General features: G+C 46.3%; 2 protein-coding genes across 5 annotated transcripts in view; one reads left to right on the top strand and one right to left on the bottom strand.

Moving 5' to 3' along the window:
* Positions 1–12,917, top strand: part of LOC1276270 (uncharacterized) — a 46,630-nt gene extending 33,713 nt beyond the window's left edge. For all 4 annotated transcript variants that reach the window (XM_061649493.1, XM_061649497.1, XM_061649494.1 and 1 more), the window contains 6 exons: positions 3–50; positions 152–261; positions 351–485; positions 558–1,347; positions 1,420–1,624; positions 1,723–12,917. In XM_061649493.1, coding sequence (XP_061505477.1) covers positions 3–50; positions 152–261; positions 351–485; positions 558–1,347; positions 1,420–1,624; positions 1,723–3,370 — 2,936 coding nt within the window. In that variant the 3' untranslated portion in view covers positions 3,371–12,917. The remainder of the gene's footprint in view (positions 1–2; positions 51–151; positions 262–350; positions 486–557; positions 1,348–1,419; positions 1,625–1,722) is intronic.
* Positions 12,906–15,639, bottom strand: LOC1276272 (vacuolar protein sorting-associated protein 51 homolog). Its single transcript, XM_061649498.1, has 3 exons — positions 15,450–15,639; positions 13,258–15,362; positions 12,906–13,171 (listed from the first exon to the last, which is right to left on the bottom strand). The coding sequence occupies exons 1-3, from the start codon at positions 15,528–15,530 to the stop codon at positions 13,063–13,065; spliced, it is 2,295 nt and encodes a 764-aa protein (XP_061505482.1). The 5' UTR covers positions 15,531–15,639; the 3' UTR covers positions 12,906–13,062.
* Between the last annotated feature and the right edge of the window lie 292 nt (positions 15,640–15,931).

A 15,931-nucleotide genomic window follows, 5' to 3' on the forward strand; every position in this document is an offset into this window, starting at 1 on the left:
AGGCCGGGACTACATCTGGGGGCTTGGAAGGCAAGGTGGACAGTGTAGAAGTAAGTATCGTGGCGCGATAAACGCTTCTTTCCAGGAAACAATACTCATGTCTAACGTTCCTTTTTCTCTATTTTTTCTATCTGTCTTCGCGGAAAACCAGACTGCTCTGCATGTTTCCATCTCAACTGTCTGCCGTACACCTGCTACAGGCCGTGCCAAAGAAATCCGGACATGTACCAGAACATACCGAGTACTTTCAGAACGGAAAAGGTAAGGAGGGAGGGGGGGGGGGAAGAGTTAATTTTTTCAACCTGACTTAACGGTAACGAAACGAACGCCACTCTTCCTTTTTTTTGCAGTCAATTAACGAATGGACGACGGAAAATGTGCTGGAATGGATGACCGCTGTTAATATGTATGACCATGTGGAGGTATTCAAAACGAAAGCTATAAAAGGCTGTGATTTACCGAAATTGGATCGTGATAAGCTTGAAGTAAGTTTGCTAGCTCGAACCGCAACTCGATTTTTGCTAAAATTGTAACTGTGTTCCTACTGTTCGTTACAGCAAATGGGTATTAAGAATGATTTCCATCAGCAAAGCATCCTGACGACGATCACGCAACTTCTGATGAGCGCAGAGATGACTGCGGCGGCGGCGGCCGAACTGCCGATCGTGCCGGCACCGGTCAACCTGCCGGTCGGTACCGACCAGCAGCAGCAGCAGTACAACGGACACAACCTGGTGAACGGTTCGTTTTCGAAACAGCAAAAATGTGATATGTGCAAGAACTACCTGCTAGGACTGGTCCACCAGGGACTGTTCTGCACCCAGTGCAATATGGTCGTACACCGGCAGTGCTCGGTGATGGGCCTAAGGCCATGCAGTGCCGCTGGCACCCAACAGCAGCAGCAGTCGCAACAGCAGTCGCAACAGCAGTCGCAACAACAGCAGCAGCAACAGCAACCAACACAGCAGGTGGGGTCCACGACGGGCGGGTACATGCTGGGCGGCGCTTACCGGCAGGAGCACCAGCACATGTTTGGCAAGAGCCTCTGCCTGCTGTTCGACGTCCAGCAGCAGGCGGCGCCCCAGATCGTGGTCGACCTTTGCACCAGCCTGGAGAAGAAGGCGGTGATGGACAAGGGGCTGGACCTGTACGTGGTGTATCGCACCACCCCGCTACGGTACGACGAGGTGAACAAGCTGCGCGACGCGCTCAACGAGAATCTGCTCAACATCGATCTGAACGGCTACACGCCGGAGTGCGTCGCGACGGTGCTGAAGAAGTTTTTCCACGAGCTGCCCGATCCGCTCATACCGGTTGCGTGGTATCAGTCGTTCATTGACGCTTCGTGTAAGTATTCGACTGTTGGCTCACTAATCAATGCTCTAATTGGGGGGTTCCTCTACTTGATCTCACCAACAGTGCTCGACGATCAGCAGGCTGTCGAACGCATGAAGGGAATCATACAAGAGATGGCGCCACATCACAACAAGACGCTGCAGTACTTCATGCGGCACCTGATCCGAATCTGCCGGTTGCAGTTTATGCGCGGAAACAAGCAGCAGCCGACGATGTTGTTGCAAAACTGGTGCCATATTTTGATGCGCCCAGCGTGGGAAAGGATCGTGTAAGTGTTGCGGTTGCGCTAGCACTCTTCGCGGAGTTTCAATGGTTGCAGCTTGCTAATTATGTCCTTTCTTTCCTTTCCCCCTCTCCCAACGGCAGGCACTTCGTGGCGAACATAAAGAACCATCTGCGAGTGCTGGAACTGCTGATGTACAAGATTGACTGGAACGAGGCGCTGCCCGAGTTTCTCTCCATACCGGCCGTGCCGCCGCGTAAGACGTCCCGCACGGGTAGCGGTGCCGGTACCGGTCCCGGGTCGACGAAAAAGTCCATCATAGCCTCGCCGGAGGGCGGATCGATCGGTGGTCCGCTGCTCGAAAGCGATTACAGCACCACAACCACCGGCAGTGGCAGCAGCGGCAACACGCTTGGGCGAAGCGCGGCACAGCAGTACCCTAATGGCGGCGGTATGCTAATGTCGCTGATAACCGATCCGAACACGCCGCAGGAGCTGCGCGACGCGGAATGGTACTGGGGCAAGATATCGCGCGACGTGGCGAAGGAAAAGATGATGGACGCGCCGGACGGGTCGTTTCTGGTGCGCGACGCCATCAACGATGCGGGCGAGTTCACGCTGGTGCTGAAGAAGGACGGTACCGATCGGCCGATCAAGATCTACCACAAGAACGGCAAGTACGGCTTCACGCAGGAGTGCACGTTCGAGAGCCTGGTCGGCATGATCAACGAGTTCCGGACGACCACGCTGAAGGAGTACAACACGATCCTGGACATCAGCCTGCTCTACCCGATCTCGCGGTTCGAGGACGAAAGCCTGTACCCGGCGGCTGGCGACATACACCAGCTGGCGGCCAGCTTCTACGAGACGGTGCAGAAGCTGACCGACCTGCAGAACATGCGCGAGTCGACGCTGGAAGCGTTCAACGTCTGCCAGTCGCACATGGAGCTGCGGCGCCAGGCGCAGGAAGCGTTCATCGAGGCGGACAAGCTGTTCAACGACCAGCTGCTGACGCAGGCCCGCTACGAGAAGGAGGCGCAGCCGCACGAGCAGCGCAGCCTGGCGCAGAACCGCACGCTCATCGAGAGCCGGCTGGAGGAGCTGCGCAAGTGCAAGAAAAACCTGGACGAGGATATGGAGCGCGAGCGGGAGCGTATGCGCGAGCTGCAGCGGGAGGCGATGAAGCTGAAGCCGGAAATCATGAACCTCAGCAAGCAGAAGGACCAGTACCTGGAGGCGCTCAAGCGCCAGTCGATCACGGACGCCCAGATCAAGCAGATCCTGAAGGACGGCTACCTGTCGACGGCGAACCCGGACGGCACGCAGGAGCTGCCCCACCTGGACGAGACGACCTGGCTGCGGGAGCGGTACTCGCGCCAGGACGCGGAGAAGAAGCTGGCGAACAAGCCGACCGGCACGTTCCTGATACGGGCGCGCAACGCCGGCCACTACGCGCTGTCGATTGCGTGCGACGGGCGCGTCAACCACTGCATCATCCACCAGACGGAGCGGGGGTACGGTTTTGCGGAGCCGTACTACATCTACGATTCGCTCAAATCGCTCGTCGTGCACTACGCGACCAACTCGCTCGAGGAGCACAACGATCTACTGCAGACGACGCTCAAGTATCCGGCGTTCGCGCCGAACATGCCGAGCGGCAGCGGCAGCGGCAGTGGCAGTGGCAGCGGCAGTGGCAGCGGGCAAACCAGCGGAGGTGGTGGTGGTGGTGGTGGTTCATCTTCTTCCCGGCAGCAAGGATCGGCCCCATGGTCGACTTCGTTTGCTGCCTAAAGGGGAGCTGCGTCGTCGCCTCCATCAGCTCACCATTTTGCAGTTCGTCGGTATTGTTTTGTTTTGTTGTTCTCTCGCTCGCAGGTGGTACTGCTGTGTGTGCGTGTGTGTGTGTGATGTTCGGTAATTTAAAAATGTACGTAAAACATACTGCTGTTATAGCTGCAAGCACGATTTAAGGTAGGCTAAGTAACTGGACCCGATGAATGCAGGGAATGGACCTTCGAACCGGACTCTCTCCGGTTCTTCCCGCTAGAGTGGGAAACCATCTATTTTTTTGTTGTTGTCTCTTCCCTTTTAAATTGTTCGTATTTCGGTGTAGAGCATGGCAATCGCTTCCAAAATTGGGAATTTGAAGTGCGTTTGGTAGATGTGTATTTTTTTTTTATTTTTACAAATACGTATACACACACGTGCGCGCTGTGCTCGTTTGGTTGCGTTACACGAAATGCGCGCGCGCAAAGGAGGTAGGGGAGTTGATATTAATGGCGCGGCAATTTCATTCTTTTATAAACGAAAAACACACACACATATACACACACATACAATATTGTCCTCATCAGCACCACAGCCCCACAATCCCACAAAATGATCGTGTGTACGCAAGGATCGCGCGAACGAAGGATAGTTTTAAGACAAACTTTCATGCTAAGTCTACATTTATGTATGAAGGCGTTAACGTATGCGACGTACGTTCTACGACAGCCCATTACATAACACACGCAGTCCACTCCAGCAGTGTTTCGGAGTGATCTAAGCGCTGCGGCTCTCCCGGACGACGATTACGGCACGGCACGCCCCACTAAACTCCAGTTTCGATGCATTTGGGTTTTACTTTTACTTTCGAGGGTGGGGATGTGTGTTTCCGTGATTAAAGAAATTGGATAATGAATACAGTAAGCTTTGGTTTGGTGGGCGGCACTCACCTTTGCCGCCGCCGACGTCAAATTAGCGGTTCGGGGTTAGGGGTTTACGTATTAATGTGCTCGGCGGCCGCTGTAGGTATAGGATGTGTATATCGTGTTTTTTTTGTTGTTTATTTTTTGAAAAGGGTATTATTTTTATTCTAACACGTGTGTAGCACCCATTCGCATTGAAGCGCGGCGTAGCAGAGCATTAAAGCAGCATGTATCGCGTCCAAGTTTTGCCAAGACCATCCTCTGCGTGCTCTTTGGCGCTGGTTTGCTAGCTATAGCCGTGGCGGTTGGAGAACAAAACGAGATTTTAGCTATTCCTTGTTGTCCCCCCCCCCATTGGAAGCAACACAAAGGAAAATTGGGAAATAATAATAAAATGCAAAGCTTGAGGGGAAGGACAGTGTCGATGTGTTGGGCTTTTACGTGCATCAAATATTATAAACTCCATGAGTTAATTGATTCGGACGAGCACAACGGATGGGGAACGGAGGACAGTACGGAGAACAAAATCAGGGAAGCTGCGACAAAGCTTAGTGGACACGGGTGATACAAAACAAAACAAAAAAACGCCGGCATGACGATTAACGGCTGCGAGGTGTGTGTTGTTGTTAGCTGCTAAGGTAGTAGAGACAGACGCAAGGACGCAAGTGTGTGTGTGTGTTGTTGTGTAGTAAGGAAAAGCGTTGAAAGCGTTGAAGCGTAGTAAGGAAAAGACATACATCGACGTAAAACGATTGAGAAGAAAAGAAGAGAAAGAAGAGGGAGGGGAGAGTTACGTTCGCTCGTTCATTTGTATATGCTGTAATCGTTAAGGACACATTTACATTATCCTAATTTTAGTGTGACACCATCTCGCTCGGAAGATGGACAAGCAAAGAAAGAGCAGGCAAAATGCGATCGCGTAGGGTCTTTTGGTGTCTTTTGCACATTTTGATCAGTTTGCTGAAATGTTTTTAATGCAAAGGAAGCGGGAAACGTTTGTTTTCTTTTTTTCTTCGATTTGTTTGATATGTTTCCTTGCTGCACATCATGCCCAGATGCATCTGGAAAAGGTCAGATCTGTAAAAGAAGCAACGGAGGGAAGGGCTATAGAGAGGATATAGTGGTTGAAGTAAGGTTAAAAACGCGGCCAAATACTGAACACACACACACACACACATACGGGAAGGAATGGAAGGGAGCGATCGCGCGTCCCGTTGTGCTCCGTTGTACTGGCTTGCCCGATCGCTGCACGCGCACAACTGTTGTAGGTGTAACTCCCCCCCTTTTTAAGGGCGACAGCGCACTCAACGAGAACCGAGTCTCTGGTTGAACATAAAAATCTGTGGATTATTTGTAAAGTGAGTTGTGTGTATATTATATGAATGTGGTTTCTGGACGGGAGCGTGAGTGTCTGAGCGAGTGTTTGTGTGTGTGCGGGATACAAACTGTGAAGAGAGAGTGTAAAAGGATGTTTTAGAGTTTTGTCTGAATGTTTAGGAATCAAACAAATATTGCGTAACTGTGTTAAACTACCATGTAAGCGTTCAGTAAAGATAGATATATATTATATATTATATATTCTATATTATATATGTATATGTATAGACATATGTGTGTATACATAGATGCATGTGTGCCACGTTGTACATGCTGCATGTATGTATAGATAGATATATATAAGATATGTATGTAGAAGGTACCGATAATACCTAACCATTATGTGCGCCCGTGTAGGTATGTGTGTGATGAAAAACATAACTTTGTGAAACAAACAACAAAGCAACGCGTAGAATCGTTCAAAAACAACCCTTACCCGATACAAGACCAAGCAAGGATTGGAGAGAACAAACAAACAAACAAACAAACAAACAAATGAAACAATCGATAACGGTGATTTGCCGCGTGTACAGAGGATAGCAGCAAAGCAGAGGCGAAGAAGAAGAAGATGGTGGTGGTGGTCCCCTAGTCTGACTAGGTTTGGGAAGTGTTGGTACTGAAAATCAAAATCAAACAAAGTTTATACCCCCCGTCTAAACGGTGTTTTCCCGCATCGAGCAGCGAACCTAACGCTAACGGATAAGCATACACAACACAACAAGTATGAGTAGTTTACATATGTGTGTGCAGATAATATATAATCAAATTGAGGAAGAAACAAACAAAATAGGGGCAGCAAGTTAACCACTTCTGGCATTCAAACGCTGTTGCTGCACGTTAAAGCTTTCTGTCTAATGTTGCATACAATTGCAATACACACAAACACATTACCTACCCTTTACAACGATGATCGATCATAAAACACCAAAATTGACCGACAGTTGTGCATGATCCTCGTGCGCATAAACAAAAACGTGTGAGATATGCTCTTAGGTATGTTTTGATCCCCTTCGTTCTGTTTCATCCAAATAATAGTGCGGCCACTTGCATATTGGACGCTGGACGCTATTATTATTGGCAAATAGTAACCGGAATTACAAAACGTGACGCGTATATATATATCCATTACAAAATATTGTTGTGCATGTGTGTGTGTGTGTCTGTGTCTGTTGTATAGGTTGAAAACAAATTGAAATAATTATACACAAACGACGGGGAAGATGCAAACGACAAGAAGACAAGGTGTAGGAGGATTAATCCCTGTAGAGATGAAGGGACAAAACAGACCAGGGAATAACGGCATGATAGAAGGTGATGGGGAGGGAGCAAAGGGGCTAAGTGCTGCCTAGCTTCGCTCCCCTGATCCGGATGATATATGTATATGTATAAATTCAGCAAAATATAGAACAACAAATATGAAAACACACTATAGATTCACACACACACACACACACACACACACACACTCATCAAGTACTATACACCCGTGCAAACAAAAACAAATGGTAGAGCTTTCGTGCAGGGCGATAGAGCGATTCACAACACAATTATTATTCTTTCTCTTGTCCGTACGCTTGCACGCGCGGTGGTGATGTGAAAAACAAATTTGCACAACAAACAAATGTGCGTGCTCGTCTAGTCGTTTAGAATTGGAAACCAATCATCATCATCCCACTTCCATTATCGAGCACCACATTTTTCCATCGGGCAACCGTAACGATCACCACTCAGCTGCGCGCGCGTGCGTTAGCTTATGTGTAGTAGACTTTAAAAGGAAGGCGAAGAACAACCAACCAACCCACACGTTAGCTAAAGAATCCTTTCAGTGTGCAGGGGAAACATTTGGTACCAATAGTGTTCCGACTGTATCGCGCTCTGTAATGCGTGTGTGTGTGTGTTTCTGTTCAATAGGGGCTTATCCGTCAACATACAACGTACAAAAATTATACACAAAAATACGAGGAGATTGCAAAAAAAAAAAAACAAAACTTTATCAGTTAAGCAAAACAGTGTTAAGCAGACGGCGTGTCAAAAGGGCAAGAGATTCAAGCAAACAAGCAAAACAAAACAAAAAAACGCTTTTTATGTGCTCTCGTATATTGATAGGTGCAAACGATGCTCTTTTACGATGCACGATTGTTACTAAAATGTGTAGATGCGTGCTTAGGGGACTTTTAGTAAAAGGAGCACCGAGAACGTATGACTATGTCCTTCTTTGTTTTCTGATGCAACAGACACGCGCACCAACAATGGCTGCAAACAATGTAAGCAAAACAGTGCTAAGAACAGTGCTCTTCCCCAGCGCTTACGCCACAGAAACGGACACTATTACTTCCTTGGACGTGTGTGCACCCCTTTGTCATGTTGTGTAAGAGAGTAACAGTGGACGGAAGCTAGTAACAACAATCTTTAAAAACAAAAAAAAACCAACCCGTTCCCCCCTCAACCAAACAACTCTAGAACGCCAATCTTTTTTAAATGTACGCGGGCAGTGCAAAAAATGAAGATGGAAAAATTATAAGAAGAGAAAAGGATGAAAGTAATGAAAAGAAAGAGAGAGAGTAAGAGAGTAGCAAGTAAAGGAAAACAAACAAACAAAACAAACAAATCAACAATCTCTGGAAAAAGGGAGGAGTGTGTGTGTAAGAGAGATAAAAAACAAAAATACAAAAAACAAAAACATCTAATAACAAAATCCAATCGGTCAATGTGAAAGCGTAGCATGTGAAACATGTACAAATTTACTATTAATAATAATAATAATAATATTAACACTAAAAAACCTATGATAACGAAGTAATGCTAATAATTAACTAAGCGTAACTACTGCTGCAGTAACAAACACAAGTGAAGGTGGTGGCGGTAGCTGCTGCAGGGGAACAGCGTTTGATGCACAGCGTCGCGAGAGGAGAGGGGGGTCGTTTTTTCAGAGTGGTTTTGTTGCTTAGCAATATTGTATAAAGCACTTACAGGGTTTTCCAGTAGTACTTATAGCTGTGCGACACTTGATTGATTTCTTCTTGCGTGAAATGAACTTAATGTAATGGGAATTGGACTCTACAGCACCGTTGTTAGAAAAAAAAAATCTAATAGGAAGGAGGCTGTCCAAAAAGTCCAATTTCCATCATATGAAGTTCATTTCCTATAAGAAAGTGTCAAGGAAGTGTACCACAACTATGGGAACCTCTGGAGACACCCTGTAAACATGTTAACACACCGTACACAAACAAAGCATGCTGTTTTCGAGATGTTGGCAACATCCTTTTTGACTATCATTCTATGGGGTGTGGCATGAAGGTAAGGTTCGGAGTGTATTGTTATGATAGAGACACGATAACTCTTCCTACTTCATGTCCCCCATTCGTTGTGCTGTGCTGTGTGTGTGTGTGTGTTAAATTGCATTCTCAATATTTCTACCACTACTCTGCGGAACACGATCCTCTTTAACTCTTGTCTGGTGAATCTTCGCTGTGCAGCCTTCGCAGCACCGCCCCTCCACTCAAGGATAACAACAATAACGAATGATGAAAGCGAATGTGGTGATCTTTAGCCAGTTAGTTGGACAGAGTTGTAAAATGCATGTGATGAAGCGACAGTGAGGAAGGAAAGCAAGTGAAAGCAAACCCCCCGCCCATCTACAGTAAATCGAAGCAAAAGGCGTGTGAAAAACGACGGGATTATTGTGTGGTGCGAGTGATCATAAGCGAGCGCGGAGTCGGTGAGCAAGACCAAAGGCTTAGGAATGTTTCGATTTATGGCGTTTTTTTTTTCTTTTCAATTTTCCACCGGCAAAGCACAATAGTTAAAGGCGCGTGTCAGAACGGGCCACATGGAGGATATGTTAAGAAACATTTTGGAGGTGAAAATGAAACAATTTGTCGAAGCAGCAGCAGCAGCAGCAGTAGCAGAAGCGTCCAACGTTAGTGTTAGAAGCGAGAAGTGCATATATCGAAGCGTTAGTGGATAATCTATTTTATAATTGCGTGCGTCTGTCGGCCAGCGGGTGGTGCTGTAAGAAAGAGAGAAGGAGAGATTGTGTGAAGGCGGAGGGAAAAGGGTTAAAACTTAATTTTCCCATTTTGTCAAATACCTCTATACAAGAAATGCGCATTTGTTGGTTCTCAGTTTCGTTTGTAAGAGTTTTGCTGCTGTTTTTTTGTGTTTTGCTCCCTAGTAGCAGTAGTAGTAGTAGTAGTTGTGTACGTGTACCACCTATTCCGCTACTTTTTACCGTAAAACGGGGAGTCGACAGAAAATAAGGATAATAGGCACACTCAACACATTTAAAATAAACACACACACACAAAACAAATATTACTCGTGTAATCTAAGTTGCAGTTTAGGGATAAGTTTATTTGTTTTTTTTCTTCTGCGAAATGTATGTGATTGAAGAGCGGGAGGTGTGGATAGCAGGATGATGATAAACAGTACAAGCTATACATGGGGGGAGGAAGCAAAACATTTATGCAGAAAAGCAGCAGCAGCAACAGCACACCACACGGAGTGGTCTATAGTTAGCGCTAGGCATCTGTTTTAGGCGATGAATTATGTTACAAATGAATTTAACCACACACACACATACACATACACTTACATAACAAACAGAAGCATAAGATTTATACATAGCCACATTTAAAGGAACTAACATAGTACATGCATGCATATAGAATACTTGAGAGAAAAACGGAATTCTCGTTTCATATTGTTTGGGCCGATCAGTTTATATACATTAACAGCAGCAGCCTGAGTTTGGATATGATTGGTTGTTTTTCCTAAAATTCCCTCGATGTAGGAGTAAAATTTGCAAAAAAACGACAGTCGGAAACAAGATCACCCAAAATAAAAATGGCTTGTTTAAGGGAAAAAGAAATTGTTAAGAAAAACAAAAACACACGTACACACTAGGGTAACAAATATAAAAAAAAACAAACAAACAAAGAAAAAGGACAAACTCACATAAAATACACTAACAAAGCAAAACAAACAAACAAATAGGACAGAGACACATAAACAAGTACATTAACAAAGTAAAACAAACCAGACAGGACAACCACATAAACAAAATACACTAAACAAAACAAACAAATTGCAATTAATTGTGATGCACTTGTGGTGGGAAATTGTGGGAGGGGAAGAATTGTTGTAAACACGGGTAGAGAGAGAGAGTGGTGAAGTGTTGTAGTAGGGAGGATAGGGAAGAAACTGGTTAAAGCTGTGCGGTTTAGAATGATGCTAGACAGTTTCTGCTCGTAGGGTAATGAGTAAGGACCATTCCCCCAAACTCATAAGTTTATGTATAATGCACACTTACACTCACACACACGAGCACGCCTGAAACTACTCGTAATGGTCGAAAGTGCATCTGTCGAATTTTATCTTTAACAACCTGTATGTGTATGTTGCTGCACAGATAATTGTATGTCTCTCTCACTCATTCTTTTTCACGCCAGCTTAGATCTTTTATTTGGGGAGTGGTAGTGCATTTGGAGGACGGCGGAGAACAGTGAAGCCACACACTTTTTGAAAGTTTCAACTTTTGCAGTCAATTTTGTGCATATATAGGAAGAGTAGTAGAATAGTACGTTAACACATGGTGTTAACACTTTGTAATACTCTCAATCTTTGGAATGTATGCAACACACGGGTGTCTGTGTGTGTGTGCTTTTGTGTAGCATGTTCTATTAAGGGGTTTGGAAAGTAGAGAAGAGTATGCACTTGTAAAGCCGAAGGTTCTTGCAACGAAAGAAGCTTTCCTTTTTAAATCTTAATACAGCCAAGCGACGTGTGATAATACGCGAAGGGTTTGTTCTACTTTGCTTTTGGGCATTGTTTTATAACGATGAAAATCCATAAAAAATAGGCACTGTTTGTTGTCTTTTATCCTTCCTCTATATTGAGTGACACACAGAAGGAGAGAGTGGCACTTTCCTTTCGTGCAGTACTTTTAACCGCTTCCTTTGATTGCACAGCAGCAACATGCCAAACCGAATGTTCTTCGTCTCTGTGGTTACTGTTTTTTTTTGTCAACCACCGAAAGGATGTTGTTCTCGTATCTTTGTACAATGGGAGCTACTACTGCGGCTGGTTCATACAAATGATTGTTGTGATAAAATAAGAAGATAAAAACACAAACACTTACAGACACAAATACACACAAAAACAAAACGAGAAAAAAAAAATCAGGAAAAGAAGCAACATTTTGCAAACACATACATCCCTAGCATGGATAATGAAGAAGAAGCGTACGGCACTGATAGAGAAAAAAAATCGGGCGAAAAAAAAAACAAAGAAAAGAACGTAAGAGTAATCAAAAACGTAACGTAAACCAATTCCTTCCGGATGCGCCAAATGAAACCGCTCAATGCGGAACAAATTACTACTACTACTACTACAACTACAAGTACTAACTAACTAACTAACTATATCCCCCGGAAAGAGCACCACACCACAGTCCTGGAGCAATTAAAGCAAAACAGAAGAAGAAAAGAGAAGAAAACACAACACTTAAAATAGTAATGCTAAACACAGCTTAATATGGACAAACACAGGAGAAAAAAATTGTGCACATGTGGTCTAATAGAGAGTAGTAGTTGTAGAAAGCAGAAAAGCATAAAACAAATCATCAATATTGATATACTCACCCAGGAAACAAAAACATACATACAAAAGGAGAACAGAGATGAAGAAGCGCAAGACCAGTTTATAGAGGAGAACCGTTGTGAATCGTACCGAAAATGAGATTCGTTGCTGGTTATGTGCTTTTTTTATTAAAAGGAAACAATGGGTAATTTGTTGTATCACAACTCTAATTCATAGTTGTCCCACCACACACACGCGCGAATTGCAGACAAACAAACAAATGGTGGGATATAAAATTGAAGAAAAACAAACAAACAGCAGCACACGTGAGAAAGGCGTGAAAAGTTACTCTTTTTTTTGTCGATGAATGGAAATACAAAAAGAAGAAGAAAAAGAAAAGAAAATAGCACATGTGAAAATGCATGATGAAAATACAAAAAATACACAAAAGAGCAGGAAAATTGCCGAGAATAGAACCACAACAGTAGAGATATGTGAAGCAAAAGAAGGAAAGGAAGGAAGTGAGAAAATAAATAGTAGGCAAGAATGGAATGGAATGGAAGCAGTTGAGTAAAACAACAAATTAAACAACAAATTAAAGATTAATGTGATTGTATTGTACATAAATTTGTATTATATAAAGCGAATAAGAAAATGTGAAATAAGAAAATCCAACAAAATTAATGAGCGTACACCGCTGGTGTTATGGTTTTTCTTCTTTTATTTCTGTCCGATCGATATCCGAAAAGCGATAACAATTGCAACCTTACTTTCTCTTTAGTTTAAATATTTAAATACGAATGTCTAATACGTTGGAATGTTGGTTCAATTGCAACTTTAGTTTCGTTCGCAGATAATTTCCACCGCGTTTGGTTCCATCAGGATGGGTTCCAGGCAGCGCAGCACGGCCGAGCCAAGGATTTCATCGAGCAGGACATGAATCAGACTGAAAGTAGTGTGCAAAAACAAAGAAAGATTGTAGTAAGGATGTAATACTGCAATTAAACTAATCATTCCCTATTGCATACTAACTTTTCGTCGCTCACGAACCGCCACAGGTTCATCTGCAGGTAGTGCGCATCGACCTGTATCTGCTGCAGCCCGTACCGGCTGAACGTGCGCAACCGCACGCACTCGAGCAGCGTCTTCAGACAGATCTTGATGATGCCGGTAATGATGGACACCTTCGAGAACTCGACCGGGGCAAAGATTTCGATCTTTTCCGAAAACAGCCGCTGCATGTTCGACACGAAGCTGCTGTCCAGCTGCGACTGCGGCGTGTACGTCGACCAGGTCGACCGGAACTGGGACTGCTTCGAGGCGGCAATGCTGAAGTGCGTCTTGCGGCTCGAATCGCTGCTCGCCGTCGTACGCGATCCGCCGTGCTGCGTCACGCTGCTATCGTACAGCTCGCCGAGCACGGCCTCGATGGCGGATATTTCCTCCACCACGCGCTTCATGACGGCCCGCACCGAGCGCGGCTCGAGACAGTTGAGCCAGTCGCGCGTTTCCACACTTTTGCGCAGCATCTGCGACAGGTGCAGACCCTGCAGACGTACGTACGAGTCGAGCAGCAGCTGGGCGGAATCACGCATCTCCGTGCAGAGTTCCGACTCGTGCACGAGTGTGCCGCTACGCTCCGCGTCCAGGTTGTACAGCTCGTCCACCAGCGAGGTAAGCGCGTGCACACCGGCCCGATCCATCTCGAGGCAAACCTTCGACAGCACGAGCAGCAGGGTCGGTGGAGCGGTGGAACTAACGGTCCCGTACCCATTGACCGTGGTGCAAAAGTGGCGCAGGAACGCGACGAGCAGATTCTCCCGGATGCCCTCAATGCACTGCACGCCCTTGGGGTCGCCTTTCAGGTTGAAGGACCATTCGGGCTGTAGGAAGATGAGCAAGTCCTGCATCAGTCCCTTCACCTTCTCGATGGTGGAGATGTACAGGTTCGAGATGAGCTCGCGCAACGGTGTGGTCGTGTGGCCACTGGCGCTACCCTGTCCACCGGCTGCCCCTGACTGGGAGGAGGAGGAGGTAGCGGCAGTACCTGCTGGGGCTGTATTGGCCGAGCTCACCAGCGCCAACCGTACCGAGCTGAGACTGTCCGCGAAATGGTCCTTCAGCGAGCGCATGTGCGTTTGGCAGAGCTGTTGCGCCGCGTTCACGATGATGTCAATGCCCGACTTGCTCATGTCCACCGCACGGCAGAGCGTTCGCATGGCGGTCATTCGGCGATGCAGTCGGTCCAGCCCGCGCAGTATGATCTGCGAATCGCCGTGGCCAATCTCCAGCTCGGCCCGGTCCTGCACCAGCGCCAGATACTCGTCCACGTTGCGGTTCACGAACGCGTTCAGATCGATCCGGGCCGTCTGCTCAAAGTCGTCCGCCTCCTGCTCGAGATGCTTGGTGAGAAACATGTCACTGTACGAGCTAATTACCAGCGTCAGATCCTTCAGGAATCCCTCGATGCCCAGGTCAATGAACTCGATCATATCGCGATCGGTTTGATCCTGCAGCACGACAATCTGCTCGTGCAGTCGCTTCGAGGCACACTCGAGCATCTCCTTCGCGAGGGACGATGGGCGTTCGCCGAGCTGCAGCAACAGTTCACCGATTTCCGTGAGCGATTGGGCCGATTTGCCCGTCTGGCGGAACTCGCCCTTCAACCGCTCCTTCAGCTCGTCCAGTATCTTTATGCAGTCCTCCTGTATGCCCTGGAACGACGGCTGCTGGCCGTACTGTTGCAGCACTTTCTGGGCGTGCGAGTACTCCTGTACCGCCTGCTGGTAATTCTCTTCCTCGATCAGCGTCTTCAGCTTCGCCGGCAGGGAGGAAAGAAACTGTAGCTTCTTCAGCAGCTGGTGCTTGCCGGACAGGCGCGTCAGCTGGGAGCGCGTTTCCTGCAGCGTGTCCGTAATGCGCTCGCTAAACTCGGTGATCGAGTTCATGTTTGCCATCAGCAGGTTCATTTCCGTTTCCATCGACTTGAAGTCGGTTTTCATCTTGCGGATGGTGTCGGTGGCCGAGATGAATTTGTTGTAGTTTTCGTACACGAGCGTTTGCATGTCGCTGTGGAGTGTTTGCGTTTGGCGCACGATCGTTGCCTCGGTGTCCATGATTTGCTTCAGCGAACATTCCTGCGAACATTGTCGGAAGGGGTGATGTGTAAGTGGCTAATGAGCTAATGGAATGTGGCGGTACGCTAGCAGCGACCAGCTGTTTACCTTGAGGAGCTTCTGCAGATAACGATCCGCATCGAAGGACGAACCGTCCATATCGTACGGATTGCTTGTTTTGTCCCCCATCGTGGGAATGGGGCAGGATTTAATTTATATTTTGTGCAATAAATACAATGAGCTGATTTTTTATGACCAAAATAGGGGAATGGCTCACAAGCAACTGACAGGTCGTACGTGGACAAACGTCCACCATTGTTTACATCTGAAATGAAAACATTCGCCACAGGGTGTCTCCGACCAATGACCGGGTTGAGTTTAGATTTAGAGCATTTTTTTTAAAGAAAAATATATTCATTACAATTATTATAGAATTTTTAAAATCAAACAAATAAATTCTGGACAGAAACAGGCTAGTAAACATATTTCGAAATTATTTCCATCTTAGAAAAAATCAATCTCAATAAGAATTGCTCAATAAAGTGAACAACAAAGAAAGGAGCTGGACTATCTTGGAAAAGTCCTTATTT

Source organism: Anopheles gambiae, chromosome 2 (genome assembly GCF_943734735.2).
Source record: "Anopheles gambiae chromosome 2, idAnoGambNW_F1_1, whole genome shotgun sequence".
In the NCBI taxonomy this organism is placed as follows: domain Eukaryota; kingdom Metazoa; phylum Arthropoda; class Insecta; order Diptera; family Culicidae; genus Anopheles; species Anopheles gambiae.

What these genes read in the sequence shown, in the direction of transcription:
- LOC1276272 (XM_061649498.1), bottom strand. Translation starts at nt 15,530, where the DNA reads ATGGGGGACAAAACAAGCAATCCGTACGATATGGACGGTTCGTCCTTC. An exon ending in ATCTGCAGAAGCTCCTCAAG is followed by an intron (nt 15,363 to 15,449) that starts GTAAACAGCTGG and finishes CAATGTTCGCAG; the next exon opens with GAATGTTCGCTGAAGCAAAT. An exon ending in CGGTTCGTGAGCGACGAAAA is followed by an intron (nt 13,172 to 13,257) that starts GTTAGTATGCAA and finishes CACTACTTTCAG; the next exon opens with TCTGATTCATGTCCTGCTCG.